At 53.7% G+C, this 17,506-nt stretch overlaps 7 protein-coding genes across 7 annotated transcripts; 3 read left to right on the forward strand and 4 right to left on the reverse strand.

Annotated features, from left to right (window-relative positions):
* Positions 1–65: 65 nt before the first annotated feature.
* Positions 66–1,112, reverse strand: Z520_08034 (uncharacterized protein; the record flags this gene model as incomplete). The annotated part of the gene is made up of 1 exon (XM_016778531.1): positions 66–1,112. The coding sequence occupies one exon, from the start codon at positions 1,110–1,112 to the stop codon at positions 66–68; it is 1,047 nt and encodes a 348-aa protein (XP_016630379.1).
* A 1,535-nt stretch (positions 1,113–2,647) lies between these two features.
* On the forward strand, positions 2,648–3,094 carry Z520_08035 (uncharacterized protein; the record flags this gene model as incomplete). Its single annotated transcript, XM_016778532.1, has 1 exon — positions 2,648–3,094. The coding sequence occupies one exon, from the start codon at positions 2,648–2,650 to the stop codon at positions 3,092–3,094; it is 447 nt and encodes a 148-aa protein (XP_016630380.1).
* A 775-nt stretch (positions 3,095–3,869) lies between these two features.
* Positions 3,870–6,119, forward strand: Z520_08036 (uncharacterized protein; the record flags this gene model as incomplete). The annotated part of the gene is made up of 1 exon (XM_016778533.1): positions 3,870–6,119. The coding sequence occupies one exon, from the start codon at positions 3,870–3,872 to the stop codon at positions 6,117–6,119; it is 2,250 nt and encodes a 749-aa protein (XP_016630381.1).
* A 534-nt stretch (positions 6,120–6,653) lies between these two features.
* On the reverse strand, positions 6,654–8,057 carry Z520_08037 (uncharacterized protein; the record flags this gene model as incomplete). The annotated part of the gene is made up of 1 exon (XM_016778534.1): positions 6,654–8,057. The coding sequence occupies one exon, from the start codon at positions 8,055–8,057 to the stop codon at positions 6,654–6,656; it is 1,404 nt and encodes a 467-aa protein (XP_016630382.1).
* A 1,256-nt stretch (positions 8,058–9,313) lies between these two features.
* Positions 9,314–11,064, forward strand: Z520_08038 (V-type proton ATPase subunit B; the record flags this gene model as incomplete). Its single annotated transcript, XM_016778535.1, has 5 exons — positions 9,314–9,409; positions 9,471–9,555; positions 9,622–9,677; positions 9,728–9,889; positions 9,940–11,064. 5 exons carry the CDS (start codon positions 9,314–9,316, stop codon positions 11,062–11,064), a joined length of 1,524 nt encoding a protein of 507 aa, XP_016630383.1.
* A 927-nt stretch (positions 11,065–11,991) lies between these two features.
* Positions 11,992–14,330, reverse strand: Z520_08039 (uncharacterized protein; the record flags this gene model as incomplete). The annotated part of the gene is made up of 3 exons (XM_016778536.1): positions 11,992–13,702; positions 13,792–13,954; positions 14,087–14,330. 3 exons carry the CDS (start codon positions 14,328–14,330, stop codon positions 11,992–11,994), a joined length of 2,118 nt encoding a protein of 705 aa, XP_016630384.1.
* Positions 14,331–14,850: 520 nt separating this feature from the next.
* Z520_08040 (uncharacterized protein) lies at positions 14,851–16,071 on the reverse strand (the record flags this gene model as incomplete). The annotated part of the gene is made up of 1 exon (XM_016778537.1): positions 14,851–16,071. The coding sequence occupies one exon, from the start codon at positions 16,069–16,071 to the stop codon at positions 14,851–14,853; it is 1,221 nt and encodes a 406-aa protein (XP_016630385.1).
* Positions 16,072–17,506: the final 1,435 nt, after the last annotated feature.

Below are 17,506 nucleotides of genomic sequence, written 5' to 3' on the forward strand. Positions count from 1 at the left end.
CCCGCGTCTGGACCGTCCAGCGGCGGCACACCTCTGGCCAAAGAGCTCAATCAACCCAATGTCCTTTACATCCACATAGGGTCCTGCCACAGCTCTGGCTCCATGCACTCATTGTGCCACATCTCAGCGTGCATGGCCTGCATGCTCTCATTGTATAACATCTCACTGCCAATCGCCGGTGTTCCGACGAACCCATCTCCTTGATAGGGAACCATAGGCCCTTCTCCCATTAGCAACTGCTCCTGTGGCCACAGTGGGATAACAGGGGGTCTCCACTGGCCAACTTCCTGCATCAGCTCTGTTCCCAAGAGGAAGCTGCCGAGTGCTTCGAATTGCGGATCTGAATCCATGTCAGCATTGCTGACAAAGATTTCGTCCGGCCGAGGACCCATGCAGAAGATGGGGCCAGCTTCATCAAGTGGCAACTGCTTTAAAAAGGGCTGCTCTTGGAACGGCGCTGATGGGGTGGCAGGAGCGCGAGGAGGAGGAAGGAAGCGGCCGCATTTGGTCTTAGCGAGGAGGTTCTGCCTATTGTCGCCGTTCCATTGCAACTCGCCGTTGCTTGGCCACCTGGCTACCTGTCCGAGGTATTCGGCTGACCAGATGGTAGGGAACCCCAGCACTGGACTGAGCCCATCATTGAAGATCTTGCCATTCTCGCCAAAAACTGATTTGATCTTGCGCTGGGATTTTGGGATCTTTTGGCGAGCTTCGATTTGAGCCTTGAGCATTTCGCAGTTCTTCTTTTGCTCAGCCTCGGCCAATGCAAGTATCTCCTTCTTGTGGGTGACCCACTCGCCGACGTTCTGTGGAAAGATCGCCGGTGACCCTGGGCCTGGTGTCGCGCTGGCCTTGAACAGCTCAGGAGCAAAGTGGCGGACCCGCTGTTTGACCCGTTCGTACTCCTCCTTGTCTTTGATGGCTTGGCTTTTCCATGTGACAGAGGATGAGTGGGATGGGACTTGTTTGGAGATGGGTGCGGGGGCTTGTTGCTTCTTGCCGAAGAACGTCTGGGTCGCTAGCTCCTTGCTGTCGACGCTTGTTCTGTCGTCGAAGGCAACTAACGACAGTTGATCCATCGAGACTCGTTTTACTCTTCTCTGTGGAGCCATTGTGGATGATATGAATGATGGTTGGTGGTAAATAGAAGCTGGGTTGGTCAAAGATGGTTAGATCGGATGAAGAGGAAGGATGGGAAATGACCTTGGGGAGCGATATCGGGGAAAAAGGAGGATGTTGTGAAGTGCCAGAAGCTGCGCCTTAGGCAGTTGGTAGTCGGCGCGGTTGGCTGGGCAGCAGAAACAGGAAGTGAAGTTGTGAACTTCACTTACCGGAAGCCGTTTGTCGCTGTGACAATGGCAGGATTTCAGTACGCTCGACCGACACGCGAATCCCAGTACTCGGCCCAACACTGGAAATGGAGGACTCCGAGTCCAGCACCCCAGCGTTTTTCACAGTTGATGGGTGTTTTGGTTGGTTCAGGACTGCTGTCCCAACACTGCCTTAGATCGACGTCAAGGTGGGTGCCTCCGGCTGGCAATACTAAGTAAGTCGATATTGGCGCGAGACTTCGTGATCTGGGGTCGATGATACCTGGAAGAGTTGATCTTTATATCATATCTATGATAGGTCGTGTCGCTGATGAGCGGCTTCTTCGCGGTTAAATAGCCTCCCCTGCTGTCCGCGCTGTCCATCCGCGAGAAGGTCATGGGGTCTTGGTGCGTTTTATGAAGGTGACTCCCCCTATTGTCACAATGGCCACGAGTGAAGCAGCGCTCAACTTTGGATTGTCGCCAGTTTGCTATCGCCATGAAGAACCTAGAAGAGCATATTCACATGATTCTCGGTGGATCTTCGGACAGAGAATATTCAGCAGGCTGGAGCTGTGTCTCTTTGAGTGTCACTCGGAGAGTTCAAGCCATCCTCAAGACCGAGCATGTGCACGAGCATGAGCAAACGCGCGTTGAGCACCATGACCAGCGCCAGGACAGAGGTGAGAGCCCACTATCGCAGCATGACACCATTGCCGACAACAACCTTGCGATCATCAGTCCCAACTCTCCAACTCATGATGCAAACGAGTTTATGAGACCGTTCACCTGAGACCAAGTCTGGAGAGCAAGAAGTGACAGACAGGTGATGTCTATTCAGAGGCTTTGAAGAGCCGAAGGGCAAAGTATATATATATATATATATAAAGATATCGTGGATAAGGTCTTGATGATGTGGAATAGGGGAGTCTAGTCGTCAAGAGGTGACGATTTCCTCACGATCCGCAGGGCTGGCATGGTCAATCTTGTCGCACCAATTGCTAACTTCTCCTTTGTCTGGCTCCTCACTTCTGAGAGGTATGACAAACAACATGATAGCAAAAGCTTTTTGTTCAGGTCTCTCCCCTTTCAACTGAAGGACATCCGGAACAAGGGTCACGTTGATATGCGGAATGGGCAAGCGACAGGAGAGCCATGAGAGCTTTGACGTTGATAGCCTCGCACGTGATGCCTTCATATATACGGTGAAGCATAGATCTATACGTATGAGACGCAAAACGCGTTCTTCGCGTCGTCCGCGTCTCCATTCCCTCTCTGATTGCCAACGTCTCTTCTGCAACAGTATAGACTTTCACAGTGATTGATACAATAACACGATGCCGGCAGTCGAGCTGCGTGCTGCAGCGCCGTATCCAGCGACAAATGACCCTACCCCCAACCCACTCCCTTCCCTTCTACACACCCCATCAGGCCTGGCAATTGTGGAGATACAAGGCACAATCCACGGATCTTTCCAGGACCTCGCGACAGAGGATGTCACCCAGTCACCAGCTGTGCATCCTATAGGCCGCCTCGAATTCCCACTGCACAAGCCCCAAGAAGCCGACGAGGGCAAGTGGATGAAGAAAGTCTACCTGTACGTTGGCAGGCACCAAAGGTTAACCGGTGAGGTCAAGAAGCTGGCAAAACCGCTGGCCGTTCTTCGAAAGGTCGATGAGAATGAACTAGGAAGTGAAAGCGAGAGTGGCGAAGCGCTGGAGATTGTGGATGTTGTCAAGTTTAAGCTGATGTTTGGCGCGAGGCCGGAGCCAGTTGGAGAGTGATCACAACATACAATATTTAGGGCGAGTGTGCTCCTCCCCTGGCCTCAGAACGATAAGAGCTTCTATCGGAAGTATCCCAGCGCCTGACTTATCACCAACAACGCAGCATCTCCGACTCAACATGCGCTACACTCTCAAGGGTGGTTTGAACTTTTCATTTCTACACGCAGCATCACCGGTACAACTGTCCTCTTGGCCGGGTCAAATGACTGCTCAATATCCCACGGAAAGCATGAAAATTCCAATAGGGCGAAACCAAAATGCGATCTGACTAAAAGACTGGACTGGGGGTGTAGGAGAACACTCTTCGGCGACGAGCCAATCAATAGCGCAGGCTCTAATCGGCCCTTTTCTCTCCGATGTCAAAGCATCAAATCCACGCCAACGTTTGACTACGACGCCAACCCTACCGATGCTTTCCCGCCTATGCACAAAATGGAAGCCGGTTGATATGCCAATATCGATGTTATGCACGTCTGCTCGGCTAGCTATATTCGATCGGTGTGCGGTCTTGTTTCCAATAGCAAATATAATTCTCATCGTGTCAAAATTTCATCCAACTGGACTATGAAGCGGGGATTCGCCAATAAAAAGCTCAAGCCAGTATTATGCATCTGAGCAGTTGCCTTACAGAAGCTCAATTCAGTTGGTATTGTGTGCTTCAGATGCCTGGATCCATCTTATAACGTCGATTTCACCATTCAGTCCATAGCAAGTTGGGGCATACGCGGGCTATAAGGTTGCGGGCTCTAGCTGCACCTCCGACATTTCATCGATGGAGGGATTGGGACCAACCCTAAAACCTCCCTCTTCAATAGCACCTCAGAGTATTCGTCCGATTCAACGAGGTGCGCAACCGATCTCTGAATCGACATATCAGTCTACCGCGCCAGCACCAGCCTTGTGCAGATGGCGTCCACGATACCACCTCCAAGCAAGCCATGGCTGGATGAACGATCCCTGCGCCCCAGGCTACGACCCAGCGACAGGACTATATCATCTGTTCTTCCAGTGGAATCTTCGTCGAAATGAGTCAGGGTCTGTTGTTTGGGGATCGATCTGCTGGGGTCATGCTACCTCAGCGGATATGGTGAGCTGGAAGGTGTCTCAAACGCCAATCATCGAACCCGGCCTTACTTCAAATGAGTGGTACGACACAAAAGGGTGCTTTACAGGTTGCTTGGCACCTACCGGCTTCGACGGCCCGTCTCGAGCTGGACAATTGACGCTATTATACACTGGGGTCAGTCGATTGCCGCTGCACTACACTCTGCCGTATATTAGACAAACGGAGACCCTAGCCGCTGCTCAATCATTAGACGGTGGTGTGACATGGACGAAGTTCACGCAGAATCCAATCTTAGCAGAGCCACCAGCGAACTTCGAAGTGACGGGCTGGCGCGACCCATTTGTTGCAACCTGGCCTTCGATGGCGAAGCTTCTCGGTCACGCCAAAAGCCAATTATATGGGATGATCTCCGGAGGAATTAGAGACTGCTCACCGACGGCCTTTCTCTACAGAGTCAACCCATCAAACCTCGCAGAGTGGAAGTTCCTCAGTCCTCTGTTTGATGTTGGACTGAATCATTCCCTCTCCTGTTGGAGTGGCGACACAGGTATCAACTGGGAATGCGCATGTTTCATGACTCTCCAGAATAAGCAAGACAATGAGAGCAGAGACTTCATCATCGTCGGCTGCGAGGGGTCAAAGGCGAATCCCGCTCACAGTGAAGACATATCTTTCACACAACCTCCGCGAGAACCAGCAAAACCTTCCCGTTCAGCAAGGTCTCTGCAGTGGATGTGTGGAGCCCTGCAAACTACGAACGCTACAGTCTCTCATAATGGCACCCAATCAGAACTTCCAAAAATGAACTACCAATTCGGAGGCCGCTTCGATTACGGACTGCTCTATGCCGCTATAACTTTCCGTGACCCCCTTAGCAACAAACAAATTGTATGGGGCTGGGTTACCGAGGAGGACTTGCCGCAGCGATTGGTTGATAGACAGGGTTGGAGCGGGATGATATCTTTGCCGAGGGAGGTTGCTCTCCTCACTCTAGAGGGCGTGACCGGTACTTTGAGAAGCAACTTGCAAGATATTACATCGATAGAGGTTGAGCCAGGAGACAGCGAGCAAGAAACATTCAAGATCCACACACTGGGCATCTCTCCCGCTCCATGCCTCAAATCGCTCCGCCACAGCGCCAGGTTGGCCAGGCCTGTTCGCGGCTCTCAGAACCTCACTTCTGAAGGCGACACGTTCATGGACATCCAAACACACCGTTTCGAACTCATTTCCATCTTCTCCCTCTCCCGCACGTGCCAGAGTATCGGGCTGAGCATATTCCACAGCGCCGGCGCACAACGGACCCAACAGGACAACATACCCCCACTATTAAGCTCAGCTGCTGCCACGACGACGATCTCATTCATCCCCAATGAGGAGACCATCCGAATTTATCGACCCAGGATTGATCCCGCATACGTGGTCGACGGCGAGACGATCAACACCGCCCCGGAAACCGCGCCATTTACTTTATTCACCGTCCTCTCAGCCGATAATGACGATGTTGAGCATATGGGGACTCGAACACGAACAGACATGAAGTCAGAGGTTGAGGACTTGAGACTCCACGTGTTTTTTGATCAGTCGGTTCTCGAAGTCTTTGTCAACGAGCGGTGCGTGATCACGACGAGGGTTTATCCGCCTAGGGATAGATGCTGGGGAGTAAGGTTCTGGGCAGAGGACGAGGATGAGGGCGAAGAAGAATGCGAGGTTGAAAGCAAGGATAGTGATGATAGAAAAGGTGATCTGGAAGAGGAAGAGAGCAAGGAAAGCAGCACGATCCGAGAGCGGCGGCGCCAGGGGGTGGAAAGAAGCACAGATCTCCAAGGTGAAGATTGGAAGTTTCACAGAAGGTTTATGAGGAGTTTGTCATCAAAGTCTAGGCTCTTGCACGCGATGGCGTGGGATGGCTTGCGGGCGGATCTCAGAGCCAGAGCCAGGGACACCTCTTCTTAATCTCACGATTTTCAACCACTTCCAGCGAGAGATGAAACAGTGATGAGCTGGCTGATGCGTTGCAGCCAATAGAGTGGTTGGCCTTGAACTGAGTAAACTCGCTATTCCGTCATATAGTCTGTATCCAGATCCAAATCCATATCTAAGTCCAAATCCATGTCCATGTCCCTTTGTAATTCGGCGACTCGATGCACACTCCATTCGATTACTCCTCGTGACCAGACACTGAGATAGAAGTACGCAGTCGTCATCGCACCCGCATGCCGTGCCGTGGCCTTCTTGAGATCGTTTGTATTACGCTCCCTTCGTTAGCATTCGGTGATGTTCAATCGCCGCAATCATTGGCGCGCCGTATATACCCCAGTCCATGAAACATGAAAGCATTCGCGGTCGTAAAATCCACTTCTCGGACTAGATTGTCTCCCTTGCAACTCCATAATTTCCCTTGCCCCCTTCTTCAGCTGGCCTGGACGCTCTTCCAAATGGAAGATCAAACGCTTTGCTTTGCAAGAGTCCACAAACTTCCATTCATGCTCAAGCACCGGACCCCGGTCTCTGGAGACTTCCACCCAACCCACCGTCCGTAGTCTGATTGCTGCCGCTCATGACGTTAGCTCGGGCGCTGTCCAGGCCTGGGTCACGGAGGCTGTGCAGACTGATGTTGCTCCGAGGGGACCTGGTGCGGCCGGTCCGATTCGTCCGAGAGAGGCTGATGCGACTGCTTCTGCGGCTTCCACTTTCAGAGTTGCGGTGGCTGCCATTTCCCGCAGCTCGGACGGAAGTGCTGTCTCGATACTCGCGAGATCGTCGTCGGGTGGGAGGCGCCCTCGACCCGTAAGGCCGAGCCTCGTGCTCGTGTTCCCGCAGCTCTTCCATCTCCCTCCTCTCCTCGTGAATGGCCTTGTTGAGTCGCCACACCATCCAGACTGCCCACACACCAACCGTGATCAGGGTGAGAAGCAGACTGCATAACAGGTAGATCCACCACGCTTTACTCACTCTTCCGTACCCGGGCTCCGCTTCGGCGGTAAAGTCAAAGATTGTCGTGGAGAAGACGGACGAGACAAACGTTCCGGGAAGAAAGACGAGGGTGAGAATCGAGATCGTTTTCATCGCGGAGCTGTCCCGCTTGCTGGCGGCGGCAATCTGTCGGGACGAACGGGCGACGGAAAAATTCAGCCGGCTGTCCCGTTGATTGATGAGATTGAACAAGACTGCGCTTTGGTGCTGTGTGATCCGGGCACAGTGGTCCAACGAGCCCTTTTGTAATTCCAGTCTGCAGAGGAGGTCGTCGACACACTCGAATATAGTTCGTGAGCGCGTTGCGTCATGGTACAACTTGAAGATACTCTTCAGCTTACGAACCAGCACGATATTCGCATGATGGGAGTGGTAGAGATCGCTGAGGAAGTGCTGTAGCATGTAAAGGTCCACGGTTAGGGCCGAATAGTCCTGGTCCGGTTCTCGATAAAGTCCACGGCTTTCAAGGTATCTGCGGAGCCCTTCATTCGCGATATCTAGGCGACTGGACAGAGCAATCACATCCGGCTCAAGTTGATAGCCCACTAGGTTCGCATCAAGATCAAGACTCCGGGTGAGGGTGAAGCCAATAATTATCGCTGGGTAGAAGAGGACATCTCTGGTACAGCCCTCCAGGTCTGACAATATTTCCTTTATCCTTTCATCTTGATCCGAGCCGACGATGCACCTCGGGGCCAATTGGCCATCCAGGCCGCAAGTGGGCAGGCAGACTGATGACAAACCCGCCATTCCGCGGCAACGGAGCAGGATGCTGAGGACCCTTCGACGTGGCTGCTGCGAAGCATTCTGAGGCAACACAAGCTCACCGTCGTTGATGTTATATTCCTCAATGCAATACTCTAGGAAGTCGAGAGGCGACATTCGGCACTTCGTCATCAACTTTGCGGTATTTGCCATGAGGTACAGAGATCATTAAAATCCTTTTCGGAAATGCTCAAGGGTCGATGGCGATAGGAGTTTCCCGACACGGTTAGTATATGGAAATCAGAGCCGCCTGTGGAGGTGTTTCGGTCCCAGACTGATTGATCACAGTTCTGAACGGATGTCAGGGCATGTGGTTCTGCTTTGTACAAGCCGTCCTTGCGGAGGATGTAATGCTGCAGGCTGGTCTTCTGGTCGAAAGAGAATGGTAATGATGCTGCGTATGGATAAGGCTGAGTGCCGGAGTGAGAAATTGGTGTTTCGAGACTCATATCGTTCTGCAATCGAGGTGTTGTGTTGTTGGACGCAAAGGTTATCACCTCCTGATCTTAGTCCAAGTCGCAAAAGGATCGGGAAGGTCCGAAGGATAAGACATGAGAGCAGAACTACTTATTCAGTTCGAGCCAGATTCGCTGAGGCTCGGGTAGACGATATATGAATAGGGCAAGACCGGGGGTCATGATGAGGTTGGGTGAGGCAAGTGAGGCTGAGCATCCAAGCTCAGGCTGCCTAGTTCTCGGTAGTTGCAGCATTGCTGCGTCTACCTCCTTTAGGCAACGGGATCTGTGTGCTCGGTTACCAAGAGGCTGCTGCACAAGTTCTCCGTTGACGCGGCTGCTGCTGCTGCTGCTGCTGGCTTGAGGGGCAGTGCAGGCTCTTCGGGCTATGCGCCCATGCAAGAGGCTGTCTCATTATTGATCTAGTTTCAGAGAAACATAGCCAGAGGACATAGAAAGAGGTTGCAGTAGGAGAGCACGGCTTGCAGTGAACGGCCAGCCTGCGCCAAGGCGCTAGATCCTTTAGCCCGCTTGCAGTAATCACGTGGCCTTTCATCTTCTTTAGGCTAGCTGGAGCAGGCATAGAGCAGCATGGCTCTCATCCCAATCCATCACAATCTTGGCTGCGGGATCGCGATTAGCGGCCACAGCGACTTCCCAGTGACCGCATCGCCAGCTGCAGCTGCAGCTCTTGGGTGGCTCCTGATTTGATCTCCAACCTCGACTACTGCGAAACTCTACTGCGCTGTTCTTCTGGTGAAGAGAGATCCCTCCAGCCCAGTGGCCCTCTCGTTAGTTGCAGCTGTTGTTCGCCTGCCCCATTGTACCTCTCCGATTCGTCCATTAGTTCTGGGTGGCTGCTGAGGAAGCTCTTCCTTAGCCAAAGAGTTGCTTCTGTCCTTCACGTTCACCTATCTCCTCTGCTATCGTCTCCCTCCCCGCCAGGCCGCCAGAATGGCCGATCTAGATCATCGGATGGCTTCGATCAAGCCCAGGTTGAAGTACAACACAATCGGAGGTGTCAATGGGCCTCTGGTCATTCTAGACAATGTACGTCGAAGCTGCGGCGGCTTGAAGCTCCGAGAGAATTGCTAACAGCCGGTCTTCTCAGGTCAAATTCCCCAGATACAACGAAATCGTCAGTCTGACGCTACCTGATGGGTCGATAAGGTCTGGACAAGTCCTCGAGGCAAGAGGTGTGTGCTCTACACTATGCAAAGACTAGGAAAAGAGGGGTGGCAAGTTGACCTATATCCCTGCAGGCAACAGAGCGATTGTGCAAGTGTTCGAAGGCACCTCAGGCATCGATGTGAAGAAGGTGAAGAGTTTGCTGCTATTCTACACCACACCATGCTCATTCAGTTGCAGACAAAAGTCGAGTTCACGGGTCACAGTCTGAAGATTGGCGTCTCAGAAGACATGCTTGGTCGCATCTTCGACGGTTCAGGAAGAGCTATCGACAAAGGCCCCAAAGTGCTGGCAGAGGACTATCTCGATATCAATGGAAGTCCCATCAACCCCTACTCCAGAGTAAGTCGATTCCACCCTGCCTGCTACCTCAATTGCTGACCTGGGTAAAGGTTTACCCCGAGGAAATGATCTCGACGGGTATCTCTGCCATCGACTGCATGAACTCGGTCGCTCGAGGCCAAAAGATCCCCATCTTCTCCGCCGCCGGTCTGCCCCACAACGAAATCGCCGCCCAGATTTGTCGGCAAGCTGGTTTGGTCAAGCAACCGACCAAGGGGGTCCATGATGGCCATGAGGAGAACTTCAGCATTGTCTTCGCCGCTATGGGTGTCAACATGGAAACTTCACGCTTCTTCACCCGGGATTTCGAAGAGAATGGCTCAATGGAACGAGTGACTCTGTTCTTGAACTTGGCCAACGACCCCACCATCGAACGTATCATCACACCTCGTCTCGCGCTGACCACCGCAGAATACTATGCGTACCAACTTGAAAAGCACGTCCTGGTCATTCTTACCGATCTGTCGGCATATTGCGACGCTCTCCGAGAAGTCTCGGCTGCGCGAGAAGAAGTCCCGGGTCGTCGTGGGTACCCTGGTTACATGTATACCGATTTGTCCACCATCTACGAGCGAGCCGGACGTGTAGAAGGGAGAAACGGCTCCATCACCCAGATTCCCATCTTGACCATGCCTAACGACGACATCACCCACCCTATTCCCGACTTGACAGGATATATTACGGAAGGCCAGATCTTCGTTGACCGTGGATTGCACAACAAGGGTATCTACCCGCCTATCAACGTCCTGCCTTCTTTGTCACGTCTGATGAAATCCGCCATCGGTGAAGGCCTGACGAGAAAAGACCACGGTGACGTCTCAAACCAACTGTACGCCAAGTATGCCATTGGCCGTGACGCCGCAGCCATGAAAGCCGTCGTCGGCGAGGAAGCCCTGAGCGCCGAAGACAAGCTCTCCCTGGAGTTCTTGGAGAAATTTGAGAGGCAGTTCATCGCTCAGAGTCCCTATGACAAGCGGTCTGTGTTTGACAGCTTGGAGATTGGTTGGAACTTGCTCCGTATTTTCCCCAAGGAGTTGCTCAATCGGATCAATCCCAAACTGTTGGACGAGTTCTACGCAAGAAAGGCACATGGAAAGAGGAGCACCAAGGATACGAGGGACAATGAGGGTGGTAACAAGCAGGTTAACGGTGAGCCAAACTTGTTGGATGATTAAAATGGACCCCGGAGCGAAGGTGGAAGGTCGCAGCAAGGGAACAAGTCATGTTGCCGACTGAATTAGAGGACAAGCAGGGTGTTTTGTGCGCTAGAATTGCGTGAGGACCCAAGTTTGGCAGTTATGTCGCAATAATTGTTCTGAGTGAAGGTAGACGATGGTCTGGGATGAATCATAGCAGCCTGCGCAAATCGTCCGTGTATCGGTAGCATGTGCAAGGTCCGTAATGAACCTTGAAGACTGCCTAGGTACCGTAGATATATATGTTCTTCACGGGCAAGAGACACTGCTCTACAGTTTAGCCTCACATTGTACGTACCTAGGTATGCACCCGTTGTGTGCCGGGCTGAAGTACGCTCAGTTGTACTCGGTAGTGTTTACCTCGTATCGAGTGTCTTTTCACGGCCGTTCCATCTGGCCATGTTAACGATTGACTGTCTAAGACACCTCTAGACACGCAAATAGATGTGAGTATCTGGCAGAACAGCAAAGTAAATCTGAGCAATACATTAGGTCCTCGGTACAAGTACTAGGTTGTCAATCGTGAAATGGTATATAGGTATATATACCTAGGTAGGTACGTAGGTGGTAAGCTTTTCATTCTATTCCCCCCCTTTTTTTCCATACCTCGTACACTTCCAGGCATTCCTCGATATAATTACTTAATTATTCCGTATTCTGTACTCCCGTGACTCCGTACTCCATACTCCGTACTCGTTGGCCCGTAACTCCATGCTCCGTGCTCCGCGCGCTGTAGGAGGTAGAATAGAATAGAAGGTAGGATAGTATGGCAGCAAAGTCCCCCCAAAAGAAATAAAAACAAAGAATTCCGCTAAATGCATAACAATATTTTCAATATCGCCCCCTGTGTGGTTCGACACCTAAGCCACCAACCACAGTGGAACCGCAATAAAAAAAACAAAAAATCTAGAGCTCCCGCGTCTCCTCCACGGTGGACAGATTCCGCTGCAACTGCTGCCGGCTGGGCGTGGCGTGCAGGAGGCGCATTCTGTCCGAGGACACTACTGCAGCTGCAGCCGCTGCCACGCTGGGGTCTTCGGTCATGGCGCTGGACATGCCCAGGCCCAGACCGGCGTTGAGGCCCGCGGCACCACCTGCTGCGGCGGCGGCGGATATCCCGCTACTGAAATCAGGTCCGACACTCGCAGAGGCGTTGGGGAGAGATCCGGCTGCGGTGCCGAATCCAGCACCGGTGTTGGGAACGTTCATGCCGAGCGTGCTGTTAACGCTGCGGGCGCTTCCGTAGGCAGACCGTGGCGGGCCCAGGAGTGGGCGTCTCTCGTCGTTGGCAACCGCAGCAGCAGCTTGGGCCGCGGCGATGGCTCTCTCCCTGTGCAGGGCGCGGCCCTTGATGTCGACGTACATGACCAGTGTGACGCCGAGGACCAGCCCGGCGGTGGCGAGTCCCAAATTGATGGGCTCCGGGTCGTCCTCGAAGACGTCGTGCAGCAGGGCCTGCAGCCCGGACTGGGTGAAGGTGAAGAGGCCCGAGAGGCAGATGATGGCGCCGTAGACAGTCCCAAAGGTGGCGTACCCGAAGATCTTGGCCGCGTAGTCGGACATGGCGCTGTAGTAGAGCGGGCGGAACAGCACGAACAACGTGACGTTGGCGTAGGCGGCCCAGATGGTGGGGACGGCGCCCAGCACGCCGATCAGCGTGCTCAGCAAAACCAGCAGGTTCAGTACCGCGACGGTGGATGTGTAGTCCAGCAGGGCGCCGATAAAAGGCACAGTCACGATGCCGCCGATGGGCAGGGCCAGGTCGAAGAACTCGATCACCCGCGTGGCCTCCTCGACCGAGTTGAGCATGTACGAGTACTGGGTGAAGATGGTGGCGATGAAGAAGTTGAACCGCGCCATCTGCAGCACCGTGAAGAGCGTGATGAGGATGAACCATGGCGTGCGGATCTGCTTGCTGGCAGGCAGGCCGTGCAGGATCCCCCACACGCCGCTGTTGACCTTGATCTGGTCCTCCTTTTTCTCGTGCTTGTTCTGCTCGGCCGGCGTGCCCAGCAGGTCGTTGATGGAGGCGATGGACTGCCGACGCCGATTCGCTCGCTCGGCCCGCACTTGCATGACCTCCATGGCGCCGTCGAGCTCGTCGTCGCTATCGTGCACGTCCGTCGTGGGGTCTTGGGCCTTGTCCATCTTCTCGGCCAGCTCCCCGCGGGTCTGGTAACTGTGCGAGGGCATGATTGTGATTTGGGACGCGAATATGAAGGCCGGGACGATCAGGTAGACGACGAAGATCTGTCTCAGGTTGATGGCCCCGTGGGTGCTCTGGTACAGGATGCGGAAGATCAGAAAGACACTGGCCGAGGCGTCGAAGGCGCCCGTGACCAGGGCCAGGATGAGCCCCTGGAATCGGGGAAATGCATTGGACAGGTGGAAACTGGGCACGAAGGTGAAAGTGCCGCCCAGGGCGAGGAGGAAACTCGCGACAATGTATGCGTCAAAGGGCAGGTCCGAGGCAAAGGCCATGCAGATACTGCCCAGGACGAGGAAGATGGAGGAGATGATTCCGCAGACACGCGGGCCGTAGCGGTCGAGGATGCTCCCGACCAGGAGAGCAGAGATGTTGGTGGTGACGGAGGCGATGACAAAGGTGAGGTTTAGCCTGATCAAACACTCCAGCTCAGCTCAGTTCAGATCACCTAGAAAGGACCTGACAATCACGAGTGACATAGGATCCTCTGCGCAACTCACCTTTGGTCCTGCATATAGCACAAAGGCACATTCTTTCTCAGTTCGTCTTCGGTGCAGAGATCCCGATACGTGCCCTCGGCGACCAGGATGGTTTTGAGGGCGTCGAAGCCAAACACAATGCCCGATGCCAGGACACACGAGACAACGCCAACTGATACCTGCGCTACATGGCAAGAAAGTAACGCCGTCGTTAGCTTTGCATTCTTTCGAATTCCGATTCCCTAAACCATTTCTCTCGCCCCTCCCACCCCTCTTCCACTTCGTTTCTGATGGTGATCAATGAGAAAAAACTTACCTATCCTCATCCCCCTCGACACCTCATACGCGGCAATGGGCTCCAACTTCTCGGGTGCTCCGGCGCCGGCCTTGTCCCCGGCGGCCGAAGGGATGGGGTCATAGCTAATGGACAGGGCGATGCTGGGCTGGCGCGACAGCCGGTGGAAACTGAGCAGACTGGCGCGGTCGTCAAAGGCCACGTCGCCGGGCTCGGGCTCGTGGTCAATGCCTTCGACCGAGGAGACATGTTGGGCGAGGGACATTGGTCGGTGTTTTTCGGGAAGAAATGGATCAAAACAATACAATAACAAATACGGATGGTGATGTTTAGGAGTGAAGGAGGAGCTAAGGATAGGTCGCAAGGCTGGGCGGAGCGGAGCGGTGAGGGTACAAGGCCGTCGCTAAAGGGCCAGTATCTGGTGAGTCGTGGTAGGAGGTGTATAGGGAGGTGTTTTGTTGCTGTGTTGAAGTGCTATTATTACTGGTGCAACTTTTGCTGCGACGGGAAACTAAGCAAATGTTCCGGCCCCGAGAACCGGTGACTTGCTCCGGAGATAGACTTCCCACCAATGAGAGTACCCGGTAAGCGGCGACGACTACTTGGGGTAATACAGCCGTATGCATGATGTCACCTGCCAGTCAATAAAGCTTGGCAAGTTTGGAGCAGAAGAAGCGTCGAGAAGAGTAATATATAGCAATGCTCCATGTCAGTACTACTGCCACCATCAGCATGGCGTTGTCAGTGTCAATGCCAATGTCAGTGTCGCAACTGACAGTCTGTGGTCACAACCCCTCACTATCCACCCTCTGTCGAAACTCCAATATCTCCCTCGTCAGCGCCTCACCCTGCTCCAGCGCCATCATGTGCACTCCCGGATCGACCTCCTTGTAGACGACCAGGCCACTGCCACCCTTTTCACACGCCTCCTTGAGCCTGGTCATCCACTTGGGGCCCGTACTCAGGTCTTGCACCCCGCAGACCAGGAGCACGGGGCACTTGACTCCGCCGCTCTGCAGTCTGTCCAACGTGTCGAGCTGGCTCATGCACCGCCATGCGTCACCCCAGTCCTTGACCGAGATCCTCTCGACACACGAGCGGGCGTAGCGCACACCCCATTCGTTCCGCGCGATGGCTCCGGGTGTGAACCACCGGATCAGCGTCTCCGGGAGTAAAGACATCACGGAGCTAGATTCTTCTGCCCGCGTAGCCCGGGTTATCCACGACGGCTGGGCCTCGCCGGCCGTGGTGATGAGGCCAAGTGATCGCGTAGACTGCGGGTAGTTGAGCGCAAAGTACTGCGCCACGGCCCCGCCGTAGGATTGTCCGTAGACGTCCGCCTTGGGGATGTGCAGTCTCTCGAGGATGCTGTGCAGGTCGGCAGCAAGCTCGTCGAGCGACTGCGCAGACGGGGCGTTGGCTGCGTATCCGTGCCCTCGCATGTCGTAGGATATGATACGCAACTGTGTGCTCTTGTCTCCAGCGCCGCTCGCAGCGAGGCTGGCAAAGACGGCATCCCACATCCTGCGATCCAGCCCCAAAGCATGAATGAGCACGATAGGCACGACGCTCGTGTTCTGCGGATCCGAGTCGCGCACCACCGTCTTGTGACTCCCAGGCTGGGTCCCTCCCATCTCTCCGACCAACACCTCCTTCTCCAAGTGATGCAGCCTGCCGCGAAGCGACGACTTGAGAGCGCTCTCGACGCGGGCTCTTACCGCCACGGCCCTGGCGGCCCCAACGCTGAAGCTGGACTGGAAGACGACGTTCTGGATCTCGGACTCGGTGGCCCCGTAGTGTAGCGCCGTGGCGATGTATTCTTCCAGCGCGCCGGCGTCATTGCCAGTGGTGCTTTTGCTTGTGCCGGGGCTGCTGGGGCTGGCGATAGGCGTGTCATGCGAGATCAGCGCCATGATGCCCAGCAGCGCGCATTCGCGGTAGTTGAGCGACGAGGTCGAGACCAGCTCGAGGAACGATGATGGCGGTTTGAACGACGACGACGCCATTCTGGCCCCTTTTTCGTTCGTTTTTCTCTTTTTCTCTCCCTCTCTTTTCGTCTCTTTTCTCTCCCCCGGGTCTCTCTCTCTTGAAGTTATTCGCAAAGGAATCGAAGTGTTGGCTGTTGTGGTAATGGCAATGGTAATGGTGGTTGCTCACCCTGACCCTCGACGAAATGAAACCCCTCTTGTACGTTTTCCAACGCAATCCTTCACCAACTCCACTCTCTATTGGAGATGATAGTAGGTCTCTCTCAAAAGTCCATGGACCATCAAAACGAGAAGTGATTGATGAATGATTATTCAGCTCCAACGTCTCACGTATTCTCCACGTAGTCTGTGGTTTCCCTGTCGGCTCTAGTTGGGGGGGATGCTGTACTTACTTACTTACTTTCTATACTCCGTAGACGACTCTCCGCCCGGCCTGTTTTCGAATCGTCGGAATAATGTAAACTTACTGCTACTGCTGCCTCCCCTCCATTCCTCCAGCGAGACCGAAGTCGGAGTCAGAGGGTTTGGAGCAAGAGTTGGAGAACGAAAAACCACTTGGTCGGAACTCGGTCCTTTGTGCTACTACAACACTCTGCGCGGAGTTCGGCCGCCCTGCGATTCCTGTGGTTTGTGGGCTGTGGTCTCTAATTACTCTGTAGATAAATATGTATGAGATAGCACCAGCAATAGTGGCATTCGAGGGAAGAAATCCGATATATGTTCACATTGGATACAACAAGGAATGTGAAAATAATAAGTACAGAGTAGAACTAATTCCCTTATCATCAACTTGTCTCACTCTCTTCATGTCGGTCGACCTTGAGTGGAATGGCACCCTTTGGTCTCCTGTTCGTCCGGCCATCTATCTACGTCCTCCTTCCCATCACAAACCCAGGAAAGACCTAGATCTGATCATCACAGTCGGAATGCGGTCCGTCATTTCTAGCATCTCTATATATATACAATGATCGGATTCTCCTTGCCTTTATCATCCCTTCTATTACCGCTGAAAGAGGGGGCCCGGTCTCTCCTTTACTTACTCTCTAAAACTGCCCTCCTCTCACAGAGAGACAGAGAACAGAGACCTACTACCCCTTTCGCTTCTTCTCCTCCGTCCTCTCGATCCTGCCGCAGATAGTGGCGAGCAGGTGCTTCGTGAGCTGCGAATAGCTGTTGTCCATGCCCAGAGTCGACAAGTACATCCTGTCGGATGACGGAGGCTCCAAGAAACGCTGCTGGATCCAACCCGTCAAAGCCATACCTAGCAGGCTCTGCGCAAAACTCAGATCGGTACCGGCTTGGACGAGTTCCATCATTATCGGAGATATTGTTTTCGCCTGATCCTTGTGACCCTCACTCTACCGGTATGCTTTGATCTCCTCCAGCCGGGCTCCCCAGACAGTGCTATTCTCTCCCTGGCGTGGACACCAACCAGTTGTTGGATGGAGGGATC

Source organism: Fonsecaea multimorphosa (assembly GCF_000836435.1).
Source record: "Fonsecaea multimorphosa CBS 102226 unplaced genomic scaffold supercont1.17, whole genome shotgun sequence".
NCBI classification, from domain to species: domain Eukaryota; kingdom Fungi; phylum Ascomycota; class Eurotiomycetes; order Chaetothyriales; family Herpotrichiellaceae; genus Fonsecaea; species Fonsecaea multimorphosa.